This window comes from Chinchilla lanigera, unplaced genomic scaffold (genome assembly GCF_000276665.1).
Source record: "Chinchilla lanigera isolate Chin_1 unplaced genomic scaffold, ChiLan1.0 scaffold00015, whole genome shotgun sequence".
NCBI lineage: Eukaryota > Metazoa > Chordata > Mammalia > Rodentia > Chinchillidae > Chinchilla > Chinchilla lanigera.
In genome coordinates, this window is record NW_004955416.1 from 18555908 (window position 1) to 18575347 (window position 19440).

Below are 19440 nucleotides of genomic sequence, written 5' to 3' on the forward strand. Positions count from 1 at the left end.
GCCTGCTCCTTGAGGCTTGGATGTCCCATTCTTATTCAGAAATTATAATGCCTCCCGGGAAATCTGGAAGGCGTAGGTACCAAGAGGGGTCTGGGGTTCTGTGTGTCTCACTGTATGCAGGAAGGAGTTGCCATCTGGTGTGTCCTGGGATTGGGGGAGGGGCTAAGGAAGGGGCTGAGAGGGGTCTCCAGCACCCAACATCACCAGAGCAGGTTCGCAATAATCCATTGATATGTAGTGATTCTGCAAAGGATTTTATTAAAAAAGTGAACAATTTTAAAAAAAAAAAAGGTTGAAGAGCATGCAACCCTCTGGAGTGAAATGAAGAGACAGACTTTGGTCTCAATACACCAAGTGCAAATTACACAGTCCTGGGCGGGTGAGCCAGGCATTCTGAACCTTAGTGACTTTTCTCTTCAGCACTGGTTCCTCAACACTACAGACATTTGGGACCGGACATAATTTCTGGTCAGGCTGTCCTGGGTATCATGGGATATTTAACAAAAGTCTGGCCTCTACTCAGTAGATGCCAGGAACACCTCTGCCACATATGGGACAACCAAAAATGTCCCCAGGACTTGCTAAGTAATCCATTAAGGGCAAAACCACTCATGACAAGAAAGAAATATGGCACTAGAACAGTTAAATATTTGCCTGTATTACAGGACTGTGACAGGGATTAAATGAGACAATACGTGGAAAGGTGCTTGGCAGCCGCTATTTATAGAAGTCTGCAGGAAACACCTGATATACATCTTGACATAAATAAATAATTGTCCAGTCGATCCTGAATGCTATGAGGAAGCCACCGTGTACTTTTGGAGCCATGAGATGTTTATCTTTTTGCCTATCTCTTTAAATCTTTGTGGTGCTTTATCTTCGTCAGTCCATAAGCAGCCATCAGTTATGTCAGGATGATACAGATTCTAAAATGTAAGGTTTACAACTCAGCAGCCCTGGGAGTTAACCCCTGGCTCCCTGGGATTGAGACAAAATAAGTGCATGAGGATCAACGGAACAGAGCTGAATCTCCATGCAATCGCTTATTTATTCTTTTGTTCATTCAGCTAACTTCTTTTGAGTGTCCACTATATAAAACACATTAGAGTTAATGGTTTAAAAAATAAGGATTAATGGGACAGAGTCTCTGGGGCTATGTCTCACACAGTGTGAAAACATGAGTTCTGAAAACTGCCCGTAGCCTGTTTTTATAAAGTTTTATGGCAACACGGCCATGGCTATTCCTTTATGTATTGTGTATAGCTGCTTTTGCCCTCTCCAGGCAAAGAGAATAGCTGTAACAGGAATTGTGTGGTCCATAAACCCTAAAATATTTACTATCTGGCCCTTGCTCAGAAAAGTTTCTAGGAGAAAGACAGACACTGAAAATAGCAAGGCACCATTCAACACACAGAGGAGATCTTGGGAGGCTAATTTAAATTTCAACAGGCTATATGTCCTTATGTCATCAATTTCTGAAACACCCAGGATTTTCCACATGGTGGTAATAGTAACTTAAGAATAGGTCTTTATACAGATTAACTAAGATCCAGCACAGTGCTCTCATTCCACGCACATCACCCTTGATTAATGTTACTGATTATCTTCAGAGTGGACAATTTTCCTTGATTACAGATAAGGCAGGTGCAGCCCGGGGTCACCGAGGGATGTGCTTGTGGTGGTCACAATCTGACCCCATGCAATTTGATGAGACCCTGCATAGTAACCATTGTGCAAACACTGTTCTCTACTATGTCATGCCGTTTCAGAGTTTGCATTTACAGCAAGCACACACCACTTTCATACATAGGCTTGAGCCTCTTTAGACACATTTATTCTGTTGTCAAAGGAACACCATTGCCCCAATGTACAGACAGATAATCAGACCAAGGAAAAAACTTGAAGCCAGAACTAGGTCTCAGCAGCATCACCTGCATAAAAGACAGCATTCTGTAAGAATCATCAATGCTTACGATCACAAGAGAATCCTATCTTATGTAGCCATAGTTTTGTACGAAGCAGAAAAAGTTCACCATCACAGTCCACAGCTCAGTTAAGACACAGTGTGTGCATCTCTGAACAACTTGTTCAGCTTGTGGAGCTGGTTCACCACCCTGCCCAGCTACCCACCAGTGTAACCCTGGAATCTGGCACTCAGCACTTAATTAGATTCAGTTCAATTGTATAATTAAGTTCATTAGTCTCAAGAGCCCTCGCAATTACTCCACTGGGGCTTAAGAATGAACACAGCATGCTGGATCTTCCTCTAGGTCAAACTTCACCCATTCTTTCTTAATTCTACTGCATCACAAAATATGGCATACACAGTGCTTCAAGCTTCCCGAAGGGAATGCCAATCTATTTTTTACTGTAATACCAAACAACAAACTGAGCTGTGGAAGGATTCCATGAGAATATTCATTTTAGAAGTTTCCAAACTTAATTTCTTCTAGACCCTCAGGAACTTTCCTGAGAGTTTCTTGGTGTCTGTCCAGAGCCAGGAGAAGGGGAGAAGGCAAGGGAAAGGGTAAGATGTTATTAATTGGGATCTTCTTCCTCTGCCATCATTGTATCTGCCTGATATAGGTGTAATTTCCATATAGGATTTCATGATTTTAAAAAAAAACCTGCTGGCCATGGTGGTGCATGCCTATAATCCCAACACCTGGGAGGCTGAAGCAGGAGGATCATGGCTAGGCTACATAGTGAATTCAAGACTATCTCTGATTATATAACAAGACCTTACCTCAAAAAAAAAAAAAACATACTTCTGCTACTAAAGAATGCTCAAATTCCTTATATAGCATAACCCTCTCATTTATGGAAAACCTAACTGAAATAAAGTTAGGTTTAACTTCAATGGCAAAAAGACTAGTTTAAGGTCACAGTCAATCAGTGGCTGAACCCAGAGTCCAGGTTTCCTGACTCCTTTTGGAGTGTGGGGAGATGACCTTTGATGTATGAAATTTCTAGCCTGAGTATGATCAGAGCTGAGCTCAGCCTTCAGCTTCCCACTTCTCGTCTGTGGGCAGTTAGTGAGTCATTAGCTTCCCCCTGGCTACATCTTTCTGGTATGTAAAATGGGGGTAATCACATAATTACTATAAAATGTATATATTGAGAATTCAATGAAGTATCATGGCAAAGTGGCCAGCAAGTGCTGATGCTCCATAATTATCAGCCATGACCATTATTTATTGCAGGTACTCTCGTAAACAGTGATTCCCTTTCCCTGTCCGCCCTCCTCTCCACTTCCTGTTCATGAAAATACCATCAAATGGGACGAGGGATGCTCAGGAAGGTGGAGAGACAGAAGGACAATGACCCTAAGTAGTGTCTTCTGGACCAGGGGAGGAAGATAGCACATTATCAGAGAGTAACAGGCACATGAAGAGAAGCAACTACAAGTTTTGCTGCTGTTAACCAGAGCCAGCTCTCAAACATCTGCCCCGAACGCTCCCAACCCTCTGCAAATCCTGCTCAATCATCCTGACATCACTGGGAATGCAACAAATTTCATCCGCTGTTCTCACCCCAGGCTCCATTCACCCTGCCTTCTCCTAACTCCCTTAAATAATGGCTAAGCAAATGCCTCTGAGACCATCTTCAGCTAATTTCCTTAAAGAAATGCAAGCTGCTAACGCTGGGAAGCACAGATAGTGTGGAATCGCAAATATGGTCAAAATTAGATTAAAATAACCTCCCGATAAACAAATTACTCACCAAAAATAAATATTGGACTGGAAAAGCCAAGATAACTAAAAGAACAGCACCACCACATGGCAGAAGGAGAAACTACATGAGCTGCTGTGCGCGATTCAGCCCCAGGCAGCCCGCTCAACCTGCTGGGCGGGACGGTCAGAGGCGGAGAAGAAGCGGGGCAGTGGGACATAGGTTGCATCCTTTTAGTTTAAACTTTTTAAATCGCTTATGTAGCTTTGCAAAAGACATAAATGTTTGGCAGAGAGGACGGAACTCTGAGCCAAGAATAAAAAAGAAATGTGGGGAGTTGAATGTGGCGTGACATAATGGGAGTCTATAATCTTTCCTGTTTCTGCTCCTTCCTCTCTCTTACCCCATCATTCATCAGCCTGGCGTGATGTTCAGCTTCACAGCAGACACCGGCCCCGCACCGAGCCATCATGGTGTTTGGGCATCTCTTCCTGTGTTCCTCTCAAGTCTTGCACAGAGTGGACTGGGAAATGCTCCTTCCTAACCTAAATGACAGATAACCCCTTCCAAAATCATCTGTCTAATGCTCAGACAGTATTTGTTTAACTTCCTTGCAATGTTTGGTCCTATCTCCTTCAGGCTAAATAAACATAGTCTCTCCTTGATGCGGCACAGAATGGAGTCCCAGGGATCTAGGGGCTGGCAGGTAAGCCCTGCAGCCTGCCAGCTGTGAGAAGTACTTAACCTTTCCAAACTTCAGTTCCTCCATCTGCAAAGTAGTGATCGGAATACCTCCTTGATGCGCTTATGTATGGACAGTGCCCGACATACTAAGAATTCAGTAAATGGTAGGTATTTGTGTTGTCATTTCAAGCCAACAGCACGATGCATGGAGCTTGCTATGCCGCATTCATACAAAGTCGACCCCAGCAGTCCATCATAGTGTGACAAATGCAAAAATCTATCAGCATTATTTGAAGCAGATTTTTGGTTCATCACTGAAATGTATTGCAAGCTTCTCCAGAAGTAATAGCGGAAGAAGAGACATCAGATCTAAAATTGCACCACAATTTGATCCTTTCCAGGGATGGAAGTTGGGCTGGCCTCTTTACTAAGGCACAGTGAAAGCAAATGTGGCAGGCTTAAGTCAGAAAGCCGGGATCCTCCTCTAGTCAACATTAATGTATTAGTAGCTTCTCTGGGCACAGCGCAATGTGAGGTATGGAGGATATACTAGGGATCTCAGCACCTCAAAGCTATGCCCAGCAAGAAAAACTCTGCATGCATATATGTGCAAAATGCATGGTTAGCCCTTTGAAGCATAAATGTTGCCTTCTATGGAAAGGTCCGACAGCTCACCCGACACTGGGTAGAGGTGGAGGTGGGCAATACCCAGCAAGTCCCCTGACAAGAGGTACTTTTGCTGAGATTTAAGATTCTGTGCTAGCCAGGCACAAAACTTTCAAAGTCTCAGAGGTCTGAGTAGGTCATTTCCTCTCTCTGGTCCTCAGTGTCCTCTTGTGAAAATGAAAAGACATTAAGTAAGAGCAGTGCTTCCCTGGCTTCTCAGGGGCCCTGCGTCTCTGTGAATGTGTCTCTCAGGCCACCTGGGAAGGAACTGAGGGAGCTAGGCTGACACAGCTCAGCGCTCTCTACTCGAAAAACGCACATGCCATTTAGCTTCATTTTGCCATTCTATAACGTGAACATATTTCAAAACAACCTGTTGTACACTGTAAATGTTTTTATTTATCAATTAAAAATAAAGAAACATAAAAAACAAAAAAATGTTCAAATGCTACCACACTAGACAAACTCAAGATCTTTTGCAGCTCTAATAGTCTGACTTGCAGTCCTCCTCTGGAAACTAAAGAAGGAAACACACTATGTGGGCAGAACCCTGGAGGGCACCACCTTCACGGGCAGGTTAAAGCCCCTGAAGCTAAGAGAGCAGGTTACAGCTGGGGGAAACACGGAACACACATGCAAGTCCAATAAAGGCTGTGCGGATCCAGTGGTACTTGTGTATGGTCACAACATCAATCACAAAGCCAAGCGTCCCCAAGCACATGTGGCCATTCTGAGAATTCCTCAGAACTCCCAGGATGCCTATAAAGACCTTGCTTCAGGGTATTTCAAAAATGGCCCTTTTGACATTTTGCAGTAGAGCAACCACCTGGCAATTACATCCTGCAGTCTGAATTGCTGATTGCCAAGCTACCGCCGATGACCATGAGAGCACAGGCTGTCTGCTCCTGATCATAGCTCTTGATGTGTCAAAGGTCTTCCCTGTTGATGGGTGGCCAGATGGAGCATTAACTAGGAAGATCTGCGAAAAGTCGCATCTTCCTGCCAAGCTTCCCATTAGCTCTCCTGCATCCCTCCCTTCCTCCTTTCTTCTTCTCCTCCCTTTCTGCATAAACTTACTCTCCTTTCCCCTCCCCCCACTCACACCCTAACTTCTGCAACATTTAAGGTTTCTTCAAATGCTAATCCTTAAGTTGGAGAGTGGTCTGAAGTAGACTCATCATTCCCTTATTAAGATTTAGGGTCTAAATCAAAGGTGTTTTCCTGTTGCAAAACTATGACTTTTAAATCTGGGCAGCAAGGTTAACGCCACGACGTTATTTGAAGATTCCTTCCTGGAGCCAACGCAAATCAGGCATAAGCCTATTGCTGCACCTCATTTAAGGGCCACTTCCAGGGCCACAGATTTTGCCACAAGTGTATCTCCACCTAATGCTTGCAGAAGGGAGGTTAGGAAGCAAGACAAAAAAGAAAGAGGTAGAGGGGTAGTGAAAAAGGGAGAAAAGGATGAGAACAAAAGAGGTAGAGAAATACTGATAGAGCCGAGAGAAACAAAACAAAGTGGGGGTAGAAAGCCAGAGAGACAGAGACAAACGACAACAGACTGTTTTGGTTTATTAGAGAAAAAAAATTACCTGCAATAGAAGTAGCACTATTTCTTAATCAAAGCTTTATTATATTTTGGTAATAAAAAGTTAAGTGCTTTTGGATACAAAGAGGCACAAAAGGGCCAAGCTCTCAGTACAGGAAAATTTAGAGCAGGATTTATGCATGTGTGAGTGAGGAGAGAGAAGAGGACTGATCCGAGGAGAGGCGTGGGATTAGACCATTCTAACCCAAAACAGATACAGAAAAGACCTTGAATGAGCAATGATGTTTTAATTTGTAGAGCCCCGAATTGCTGAAGCAATTGGAAAAGAGACCTAAAACATCCAAGCCCATCTTGCCTGCTGTGGCCAGGAAGGAAAACAGACGAGACGTGTCTTTTGGTTCATCTCTCGCTTCCCACCATCCATAACTCCACTGGCTGTTCATGCACTCACTGCTTGAAAGAGAAGAGAGCAGAGGCAAACTAAGGAGACCTTCCTAATCCTGTGCAGGGCTCTTTGCCTTTCTTTTTGTTGTCACTATGGGCCAGCTCTCTCGGTCGTGTTTTCTATGTCACTAATGGGGATTGACTCCAGCCAGTCACAAATTGACAGGGTTTTGTTGACCTCAGTTTCCCAACTCCATCCTAGTGTTCACTGCCACTAGGTAGCAAATATTTTGTTCTGCCTTTATTTACCCTGGGGAATGCTCTCCTTTTGCAATGCAGCTATAGAGACCTACTATAATAGCCGACTACTTTTATACTAAGGGACAAGCAAATATCAAGGCCAGAATAATCACCAGCTAAAAGAAGTGTGTCTTCAGGAGCTAAAGGTTCACATACACATTCCAGACACCAGTGCCAGATGGTGAGGATTTGAATATTAGACAGAAACTGACTTTCTGCATTTATGTTCAGCTGATCTTAACTCATTTTGGGATCCAAACTGAAAGACATTCCATGTCAGGTCTTAACTATCCATGACACGTAGACACTATAAAGCAACTAGAAACTCTCAAGACATTCATGCCCGCACAGCAATCCTAGCCTACCTAAAGCATTGCTGTCTGTTCCCAGAACCTACTTCCCAGGCAGGACTGCATAGGCTGGTTCCAAAAAGATGGCAGTTACCTGGTATGCCACTACTTCTCCTTCCCAAATCTATGGCCAACTTTACAGTCTAAACCCAGTAATAGTGACTTTAGTACAGTACAATCAAGGCTAAGATGGGAAAGCCTTGGGAAGGATACAAGAGGCTCAGTAACCCAGCTTTGGAACCAGGGAAAGGATTTTCATAGGAGGCAATGTCTGAGCTAAGTTCTGCAAGGAGAGCAGAAGCTGGAAACTCTAAACACCGTGCTCCCCACACAACAACATGCTCAGTTTGCTAAGCGTGGTCAGTAGCTAAGGCCTGAGTCAATCCATATCTACACTCACTATTATTTTCTCCTGGGCCAGCACATCATGTCTTAGCAATGGAATTAAGTGACATGTGACTACTTTCAGAGTTTTATGTGTCTTAAGTGACTTTATGTCAGGACCCTTCGCTCTAAGCTTAAAGCCAAAGAAAAGTATGTGTACGGAGGGTTTTACAGTTTGTGTCTAGATGTCCCTCCAAAGCCTCATGCACTTTTAAATGTAGCTCTTTTGGAGGTAGCTGAATCTAGAGTTTGTGACAGTCATTCTTCAATGCTAGAATCAAGGGTACTGGGATTAAGGGAGGGTGATTGGTGGACTCAGTCCACTAACTGATTTGGAGCTGCCCTATTCCCAGCAGTTTGGATAAGATAAAAGGGCCAGAAAGAGGCTTGTCTTTCCCTTCCCTGGCTTTCTTTGCTGTCTTCTGCCACCATGCACTGTTTCTTCTCTGGGATGCCCCTCTGCCAGGCCATCCTGCCTTGGAGCCAGCTGGTGGTGGGACTGAAACCTCCACAAACTGTGAGCTAAATAAACCTTCCCTCCTTTAACTTTGAGTGTCAGGTATTTTGTCCCAACAGAGAGAAAAAAGTAACTGAGACAAAGGGTAAGTTGGCCTCATTCAGCTCTCGGGACTCTCTCCCCATGAGACATCAAGTTTTCCACTGCCAAGCCTGGGCTGGGAAGACTCAGAAGAGAGCTATTTTCCCAAGGCGTGGAATTCACAGGCTGCTCTGCCAAAATGCTTCCATCTCCTCCAAGTCTCGCAATCCAACACTTCCTCACCTTGCTGTACCAAATACCAGGCATTATAATTGGTAGCAACACAGTGAGAAGATTAATAATGAGAACCAAGGTGTTAAACCTTTGAAATATAAGCTCACTATAAAGAATGAGCACTCCCCTCCTGGGACCCACAGATAACTCTTTTCCATCTTATCCTACCTCAACAGCTTCATAACTTCCCACTCTTCACCTGCTTCACCTACTCACCCTACTTCACTCTACCCACAGGTCATAAAGCTATGGACACTGTTGTGTATCATATCAAATTCCAATAAATCAAATGACTTCAAGTTTCAGACTTTTTCATCAGTCTATGAAGGGAAGCACATGTGATTTTGTTCTTTGTACTTTCTCTGTTGACAGAGATGTATGGCTGCGGGTATTTTTATTTTTATTTATATTTATTTATAAGCTTTATTAAAGTTCACCTATTACATACAGGCCTCAGACTTCTTATAGAGAAACAAATATCACAACTGAAGCAGCTCATTTCCAAGGTGCCAAATTAAAACAGATTAAGACATGAGGAGAGTGGAAAGATAAGACAATTAAAATAATACATTTTCAGCCTGGCTTTCTTTGCTGTTGGGAGCAAACCTGGCCAGGGCCACCAGTGTAAAATAAGGCTGTTCACTGCCTCCAAATCCTGGGTGATGTTTCAGTGTTTCTTCTTGCTGTAGCATCTGGAGGGTCAGCCAGGAAGACCAACCATGCTGACCTCTTTGGTCACCAGTCATGGCCCTCATGGATGGAGCAAGGACCTCTCCAGGTCCTGATGGGAAGATGGGCCCTCGAGATTTCTCAAGTCCCCTTGGAGCTCTGGAGGAGGATTCCTGCTTGAGTGGCCCACATCAGACCCCAGAGGGAGAAGGATGCAGTCTGCCTATCTGCCTGCCTGCCTGCCTGATTCCTGCAAGACCCTCAGGACACCCCAGTTAGTCTGTCAGTCCTGCTCAGCTGAAGCAGAAGAAGACCTTGATCAACTCTTATTCATTAAGGCCAGCCTCAAGGGAATGAAGGTGAAACGTTTAACCTCTGACTGCTGCTAAATGACTGTGTGAATGAGTGGAATGGACAATTTGAACAATAGGCTGCTCCGTCTGTGCACCAAGACTGGAAAACAGTGGTCATGGTGGCTAAGCTCATGACAGATGAGAAACTCTTTCTCCTGAGATCTTTTCAGCATGGAGCTTCATAAAATCTGCTTTAGATTCATTAAATATTGGTACCTCCAAAGTTTCTGTTTCAGAATGGAAATTTAAAAAGGCCATCCACTCTGTGCTGGTTCAGATCCAGAACCACATGAGGTTTTTGATATTCCTGGGCCTGCTCACCTCTGCTGCCCTGGACCTGTGCCATGAAAAATATGATAACAATGGCAACAGGATTGAGACCCATGCTAATAAAGATGGCTTCTCCCTCTCAGCTTCACTTGGCAAGGTGGGACACGATGGCACATGCCTACAGTCGCAGCTATGGGAGAGACTAAGACGAGAAAAATGCTCAGTTTTATAGGGCTTACTAGACAGATCAAAATATGACAAACAAACCATAACCCAGTAAAAAGTCACTGAGGCAGTATGAGTTAATCTAAAGCCCCTAGATTAAAAAATTTGCAAATATTAAAATCATTGATATCCAAACAAAAGTGCAATAGTAGGCCTACCTACCTCATTCTCCCAAATGCTTATAAAACACATCTTTTGGGAGGTAAAACATTTACTTTAATTCCAATAAGTGTAAGTGGACCTTCATCTCCTAGAACAATAAGATTATTCATTGGAAAGCCCATCTAGTGCCTAAAAATTAACATAATTAAAATACTTTCATTTTCTCTCACTTTCTTCCAAAAGGTTAAAAATATCCATTCAGTTCCTTTGCTTACTGGTTTCATCTTCTGTTTAGAAATACAGCCAGTCAATCATAACATTTGTCCCTAGAGACATATTTTGCTAAAGATTAGAGAACCACCCCAGGAAAATGTCTTGAATCTTAATTGTCTTTCTGCACCTGAGATAGTTAAAATTTAGGGCCTGTGCCATACTTAAAGTCATTCTTCTGTCCCTTCTCCAAGGCCCTGCTCCTGAAAAATAAGACAGTTTGCAACAGTGTTTGGTCCTAGGCAATTCTTTTCTTCATGTCCACTAAATTTCAAGACCAAGTTTCTGTAATGGTAAGTTTCCACTTACTGGGACTCTTCCAGAGTAAAGCTGATCTTCACTTATCTCGAGGTTAAATTCAAAAGCTGGTCTAGATTTAATCCTGTAGCTCTACAAAATAAATGTACAAGTTTGAGTCTAAGTTAATCCACCTTTGAGTCCTTAGTCAAAACTGAAGGTGAGCTCCCCTTTCCCCTTAAAATGGTGCTGACTGGTTTTTTTATAACACAGGACAAACTGATTTTTTATAACACATATAAGTTCATTGATAAAATCATTGCTAAAACCTTATAAATTTAATAAGAGCTTTAAACTAAAACAGATATTAAAAAATAGACAAACTCTCAGTCCCCAGAGGACTGCCTCATCATGATTTCTCTCCAGGCTAGCCTCTATTCCCAGAGATAATCTCTTTCTACACCCAAACCTGGTCTGCTCAACACACCCCCACTAGATAATTAAAATTACCTTTAGCAGTCTGTCCTATTAGAAAAGATAATCACATATGCCTCTCAAAACAACAACTGGGATATTCCAATCAGATAAACTGTCTTTCACAAATGTAAGTGGTTTTTATTCCTTCCAAATTCTTCTTATAAAGATCTCTACTAATTGACTTACAAATAATTCTGACTAGTATATTTATAATTAAAAAGTTCTAAATTGTAAAAGAATTATTATAGTTCAATTTGATAAATAGATTTATCTTATTTATATTTGTTTATTTGCCTGTGTCCATTCTGTAAAGAGCTGTTTTATTTGAGCTCAACAAATTTTTCTTCTTCTCACATTTTTGGATTTCTGAAGCATTTGTCTGTAATTTTATTTGGCTTATGGATAAATGTCATCAAAATTAAAGATATGCTTCCATCTTAAGTTACCAGCTGGTCAAAATGATATTAAAATTGGTTTGAGAAATGCAATGCATATTGCTATTTGTATATTATGACTTGAGAGTTTCTTATTGTTCAAAAATATTGTGTTAATTGTTACAATCTGGTTTCATAAATCATCAGAAGTTGTTAAGATAATTAAATAAAAATCCCTTAGGGTGGGAAAAAAAACTGTTGGACCATATGTGAACTCCAATTGATAATCAAAGGTTTTCATATGTCTATGACAATTCATTGTTGCTACTCTCATGGTCTATTAAATGTATTCATGCCTTCAGATGTATACATCTTCTAAAATGTAAAACTGGTATTTTTTATGGTGATAAACATTTTCTTTCAGATTTAGACATCTTCTTTCTCTTATGCTCCAGCTACTTGTGATAAGAGGTTCATGCTAAGAGAACATAAGGCCACCAGTCAATAATACTATTTTTAACAAAAACTTATGTGATATATGTATGCTATGTATGTGCCACTATACTTAGGGATGCCTAGACATTAGACAGTCCAGACAGGGTCACACACTTCAATGACATCCCATTAAAGGACAACAAATTAGGTAAGAGCTTCTTATGTAGAGATAGAGAGGATTGACTAAAAAGGTTGCTCTATGTCAAAATACAGACTTAGGTGTGTTACAAAAATGTCATCATGTCTGTCATGATAAAATATTATGTATCACTTTTAATCTCAATTTTGTCTATAAAACTGTGTAACTGTTGTCTCTTAACATTCTACAGGGATTTGTGGGGCATGGTGGTGCACTCCTGTAATCCCAGCACTCAGGAGTCTGAGACAGGAGGATCTTTGTGAGTTTGAGACCAGCCTGGGCCACAAAGTGAGTCCAATACCAGCCTGAACTACATAACAAGACCCTGTCTCAAAAAGACAAAAAAAAAAAATTCTACAGGGATTCAGCTACTAGAAATTCATGGTTGATTAAAAAAATAACAATTCTCTGGCTATACTTAATATTTCAAGGTGCTTGATATTCAGATAAAGCTTTTAAAAATTAAGCTCACTGCTCCTATTACAATGTAATCTTATTAACCTTCGCTTCTGGATGTTCAGCAACTAAAGTTTAGAGCCCAAAACTAGAAAGACAGATGGGCTAAGAGGACAGCCAATATTTTCGTCCCTCGCCCTCCAAGGTCAGTGAGGATCCAGGGCATGAGAGAACCTTTTCAGCAACATCCTACAACTTTGGTAAGTCATACAACCTCCTAAGGAGATTGTTGGACTATGGAAAGAACAGATCAGTGTTGTGTAGTGTGCCTAAGGAGAGTCACCAGGAAAAACGTCTCCCAAGCTTTCACAGAAAGCAACTTGGTCAAGTAATGGTCGTGACTCACCCAGAAGGCTGACACTGAGAGAAGAACTGAGAAGTGCTATGCATGGTTCCAAGATAAATCCTGAGGAAACTTAACTGATCTTGACTGATACATAACAAGAGGTTAATGTTTATCAACACAGGTCTCAAATTAACTTGGTTTTGAACACCCAACAGAAAAATATAACCAAAAGATATTTAAAACAAAGCCATAATAAGCTAGATAAAACAAAAAACAAAAACAATGGGTTGGAATCACTATTCCACCCCCCTTAAAAATAGTTTCTGGACTTGACTCTTTCTCAAACCTATTTTTCCATTCTAGTGTTCATGCTTTGATTACATATGTTCTGATTTCTCAAAATTTGTTTATTCTTGCCTAGAGACTGCCAAACTCCAAGTGACCGTACAGATAAAACCAATGATAAATATACTAGATTCCTCCTACTGGGATCCACAGGATCAATCTTGTAAAAAGTGTTCATACCTGGTAAACTATGAAACTTCTATCTGAGTTCTGTTAGACTGGCTCCCCAGGGAGGTTCCTGATTTCAGGGTCCCTTCACATTGACCTTTCCATCTTGAAGCCTTGAAGATGAAAACTATATCTGGTGTGCCCTAACCACAGTTAGAGGTATCTCTTCAAAAATATAAATAGCTAAGTTAATTACAAATATTACAGGCAGTTAGACAGGGGTGTGTCTTCAACACAAAAGATAATTATGGTCCAAAACACATTCAATAAAGTCTGGTTTTTAATTAAAAAACAAAAAACCCTTTAATATGGAGCCTGTGGTTGAGACTCCCTCCTTGGCCAACTACCCTTTTTTTTCACTCTGCTATTAGGACCTTATATCCTTAGTTGGTTAACATGGTTTGTGTCCCAGCACCTAGACTCTATCAAACAACAGATGGTCCTTACCCAGAGTTCATAAATGGCCACGGGGTCTCAGACAAACCTAGTCCCCTATTCAGCCTTAAACAACAAAAACACTGATGAAGACCGCTATAAAGCAGACCTGAGCAGAATTTAAATTAACCAATTAGCTTTTCATGTTCACTTGTGAATCTGTCCAAGGCCTAGCTCCTTGTCTGGAAATGGTGGACTTATAGTAAGTGAGTCACTAATCCCTACTAAACCTATAATGGTGATGAAGCCAGAAAGCCTCAAAGGACAAAACAAGATCACAGGCAAGGACACCTGGGTCCCATCTCAACTAGATAAAGACTGTAGCCTCAGGCATCTCACTCCTGGGTGGATTAATTTAATACTTTACTCTGAGAAGTCCCTGAGAAGTTCCATCCTTCCTGAGTACTCCCCTCCCTTCTTCTGATAACCAAATAAGTTAAGGACACCCAGAGGTCTTGGTTTTGGCTCTAAAAGAATCTCTAATCCTGTGAGAGAGCTCTGATCCTCCTGGAGCGCTGAAATCATTCCATTTGCCTCTTTTTATTTAGGCTTCACCATATATTTGTTTGGGAGATTGGACACCTGATCAGCCCGCAATAACTAAGCGGTATTATTAACCCAATAAAACATGATTTAATAAACACAATGTAGACAAAGATTTGTCTAGATACAAATAACAGGGAGAAATAAAGCAGAAAAATCCCCTTTTACTCTATTCTAATTTGGGGATGCCCATAATTCACTTCCTGGTTCTTCATCCACGAAACATCTTGGGCACTACATTTCCATTTCCCATTTGACCCACCTGTTCCCCAAAGTCACAGGACCTGTCCTGCCCTATCAAAGACCTACAGTTCTGATTCTGTATTTCCTGCCTGTGAAAGCTCATAAAAACCCCACATCACCAGAGGGCAGAGCCTGACTTTCTTTGCTGTTGGGAGCAAGCTGGGCCAGGACTATTGGTGTAAAATAAAGCTGTTCACTGACTCAAAAAAAAAAAAAAAAAACAATAACACATTTTCACTCCCAAGTGCATCATGCTTTTATTGTATTGTATAGGTGAAATTGATTCCCAACGTAATTACGGCAGGGCTATCCACCAAAATCCTCACAACTGCACTGACCCCCAGAGCTATTCTTTTGCAATCACTCTGGTAATGGGGAAAAAGCCAACTTTCTAATATAAATTTGTTATCAATGTTCACATTGTCCTAGCAATTTCCAGCACTCCACCAGCCCAAGAATGTAGGAGCTGAGTTGGGAATCAAATGCAAAATCTGCTACTTACCCAGTCACAACCTTTTCTTTCACTGGACAATCCCACAGGACCCTGGAGTCTATTCCAGAAATTCTTAAGGTCTGCTGCCTAATTAGCAGAAGGAATGTACCCAGCCTCTCAACAGACAACATTCCCCCTTTTACAGTCAGCTGTCTTGGTGCCATTGTGTATGGACATGTCCACATGGAGAGATATTCACTCTCTCCTTGCAGTCATGTATGTGGAAAACCATAATACTCTCCATCTCATCCCAAAGATCCAGGACACGGCTTTGCTTCCTTATGGGTCAGAAACAAGCCATAGAGACAAAAGAGCATCTTTCACTAAGATCACAGGGGAAAAAAATAACCACTCTTCAGAAGAGATGCTTACTGGATTTCAGCAATACTGCCAAAACTTCAGTGGCTGCCCTGGGGAAAGAGAGAGAAAAGTGAAAAGTCAGTGTCCAGTGGTCTTTTTTGTCAGCTCATGGATCCCACAGCCAGGGTGCTCACCTGTGGCACCTAACAGGCCCATTATTAACCAGGTAGCAGGCATTCTATTGATCCCAACTCTGGCCATTAAAGATATGTAGACACTGCAAAGAGTGAAGTGTCCGTCTTGCAAATGGGTCTCAGAGGTCCATTCTACTACTGGAAGTCTCTCCACCCCTCTTTTGCCTCCCACCTTCCACCGACTTTCCAGCACAGAGGGCCTTGATTGTGTGTTGCTCATATTAGCTGGAGAAAGCTCTTGCCAGTTTCTTGATTTGTACCTAGGTGAGGACTCTGGAGGGTGAGCTCAGAGGCAGTGGGGCTTAGAAGCTTAGAGAATGCAGCAGAGCAATGCACCCTCTTGAAACATTCATGTCCCTGATGACGCACTGGAAAACATGCAACATTGGAGAGGGGAGCTGTTCCCTTACAGTGGTTATGTAGGAGATTTTCTTCCTAATGCCTTGCTTTTCCCCATGAAGTACTTTCATAATTTACCACAAAAACAGGCAAATGAGAATGAAAATACCTTCTGGCCCACCTCCAAATGATCTTTTAGTTCATTTCCTAAACACGAGAAGGACACACACAAACCTATTATTATGGTTTGAATGTGTCTCACAAAAGTCCATGTGTTGGAAACTGAATTCTGAAATTCATAAGCTAATCCTATTCAGAGGGTCAGTCTTTCTGAGGTAACTGAGATTAGATGAGGTCATGAAGAGCGGCTACCACGATGGCATTAGTGGCTCTTTAAGAAGAGGGAGAGAGACCTGAGTGAGCACACTTGCTCTGTCTTCCTATGCAATATCCATTTAGTGGTGCAGGAACAAAGCTGTTATCCAGTGCAGGGAAGATGCCAGTCCCATGCTGCTAGACTTCCCAGACTCTGGAGCCGTGAATTAAATAAACCTCTACTATTTATAAATTCTCATTCTCAGGTATTTTGCTAGAGCAACAGAACACATATTAAGACACCTACATGGAGGGAAGAGGAAAACTTCACTACCTTTGAGAGAAATTTGTATGTTAGAGGTTCTGAGACTAGCAGATGTGGGAAAAGTAGAAGTGGACTTGAGATTCCTCTAACTTGTACTGCCCTTGCCTCTGCTTGGGCAGGGAAAAGTGGTTCCCTTTATGTTGTAGTATCTAGTCCTAAACAACAGAGTTAACAGTAAAAAGAAGACAAATGAATAAATAAGAAGAAAATAGAATTACAGCATAGGGACACCACTGTTTCCCATAACATACAAAAGTCCTACAGCAGTGAATGCCTGTAATCCCCAGGCTGCACTGCAAATCAACAGCTGGGGCAACACCCCAGACCAGGAAAAACTGACACAAGCAGGCATAATGAAGGCCAGGTCAGCTTTAACTGAGGTCAACTTCATTGATTGCTCATAACCGAGTTTTTCTCTAAGCAACTTTTAGCTTCTGCAGCCCTACTTTTCTAGGCCTATCAATATCTGACAACAGTAGATCATGTCTCTTTAGGAAGAAATGCAATCCAGGCATTGATGGGAATCCAACAGTCTGAAAACTCCAGGTGCCACAGTATACAGGGTCTAGGTGGGACAGAAAGAAAATCAGCATTTTGGGGAACAGTAGAACAGCCAAATTAATTTCACCATAAGGGGCAGACAGAGAAGAAAACAACTATGAAAATAGAAAAGAATAAGGATGTTCCAAGCAAGACACTGACCCTAGTTTTGGATCACGAGTCAGGTCTGAAATGGTTAGTGATCTGGCATTTCTGATTTTTAGGAACCTTCATTTTAGGGAGCTGACAGATGAGGTACAAATTCACTAGACAATATACAATAAATAGCAGACCTGCAATGGAGGCAGATGGAGACAAGGACAGAGAGCTGTATTATCAGTAAGTCACAGAAGTCTTTGAATGCCAGGTTAGAGCACGGAGTATAGAGCATAGAGGAAGGAGAAGCCTTAGGTTTCAAACTTGGAGCAGCCTCTTTTGTGGTCTTAGGTTCCAGATATACTTGGTCTCTCTGAATCTCATAAGTTCTGTCTCTAGAAAGTGGATATATAAGATCCAGCTGATGGATGGTGTGGAGGGTGAGATAAAGCAAAAATTAAATTAAAAACCTACCCCACTCCCTGAAACAAAGCAATAACTTGCATGGTATCACTGGATCAGAGAGGGGAGAATAGGGACTGAGTGAGGGAGTGGGCTTACCTCTGTAGATGTAGTTGTAAGCATTAATCTACCGGGTCATCATCTGCCATTCTGGAGAAGTCCCTAGGGAAAACTGGATTCCTATCCTGGGTACACTGGAGAAGCAAAATGACCACACTATCTTATGAGACTTAAATATTTTATGGCTCAGGTGTCCTAAATATACCAGTAGTCACCAATATTAGTTATCCACCATAGGATTCTCACCTTCTCCTGAAAAACTAATGACCCTTCCCGGAGAATGGAGCTACTACTTTCCCAGAGGATGGGTCCTCCACCTTAGTCACCCGTACTACCTTCATATAACCTTCCACACAAACACTCCGATTTTAACTTCAGAGAGTTCTTAAGGTGTCTGTTCCTTATGACTACTATCATCACCTAAGCACATCTGGTACTTCACTGAAAGAAATGGGACTTCTAGAGCTACTGGTCCTTTGTTGAAATGTATGTTTTAATTTCCTATATAACAAATACATATTAACCCAGAATCATCTCAGGTATTTAAAAAATAGTAAAACTATATCTATATATGCCTACACACATACACACACATATATATATACACACATATGAATAACTAAAATAGCTGTACTGCTAGTGTCCATTGGTTTATTGAAAGGAAGAGTTAATGCTTACATTTTTGACCGGTTTTGCATGCTATATCTGGCATTCTGAACAACTAATTTGAAGACAACAATATGCAATATAACAACCATAGGTGAATTCCTACCATCTTGTTTAGTGAAGTTCTGTATCATTTCTAATTTTTTTTAATTATTTTTTATTCTCTTTAATGGTTTGGTCAATCTTGCATTGTTACATCTGGCAATCTGAGCAGCTTTGTTGAAGATAACTATGTAATATAACAACCACTGTTAATTCCTATCATTTTGTTTTGAAATCCTATATCATTTTTATTGTTATTGTGTTGTTTTGTTTTTGTCCACGTTGTTACTGCTTTTTTATTCTCTATAAAATAAAATTTAAAAAAGAAATAGAATGAAGACACCCACATATATCTCGCATGTAACTGCTCCCATAGCCACATGACAAATCCATCCACAGCAATTCGGGGTCCCTTTTAAACTGTGCTTCAGGCAGCAACTGCAGTGATCACTCAAGAAGAAGAACGGATGAAGATGCCTGCACATATCTATCCCACACTCATGCTTACTCTTGAATAAAAATCCACATCTGAAGCACAGACCCATATAGATCCTTTCAACTCTGTCAGCTGTTCCCATTTCTGGCCTCATTTCAAACTGCTCTCTTTTTCTCTCTGACCTTCTGCCCCTCTGTCTTCTGCCAAGCCCCGGAACATGTTCCCTTCATTTATCCTTGGTCCTTGCTCATGTTGCAGCGTCACATGCTCTGGGAAGCCCTCCTCCTGAACCTCCTACCTCAGCCTTCTCATCCTAACGTAGGT

General features: G+C 41.6%; 1 protein-coding gene across 3 annotated transcripts in view; it reads right to left on the reverse strand.

Moving 5' to 3' along the window:
- Agbl1 (ATP/GTP binding protein-like 1) overlaps window positions 1–19440 on the reverse strand; it is an 800368-nt gene that overhangs the window by 670151 nt on the left and 110777 nt on the right. For all 3 annotated transcript variants that reach the window (XM_005381585.2, XM_005381584.2, XM_013512654.1), the window contains exon 6: window positions 15714–15751. In XM_005381585.2, coding sequence (XP_005381642.2) covers window positions 15714–15751 — 38 coding nt within the window. The remainder of the gene's footprint in view (window positions 1–15713; window positions 15752–19440) is intronic.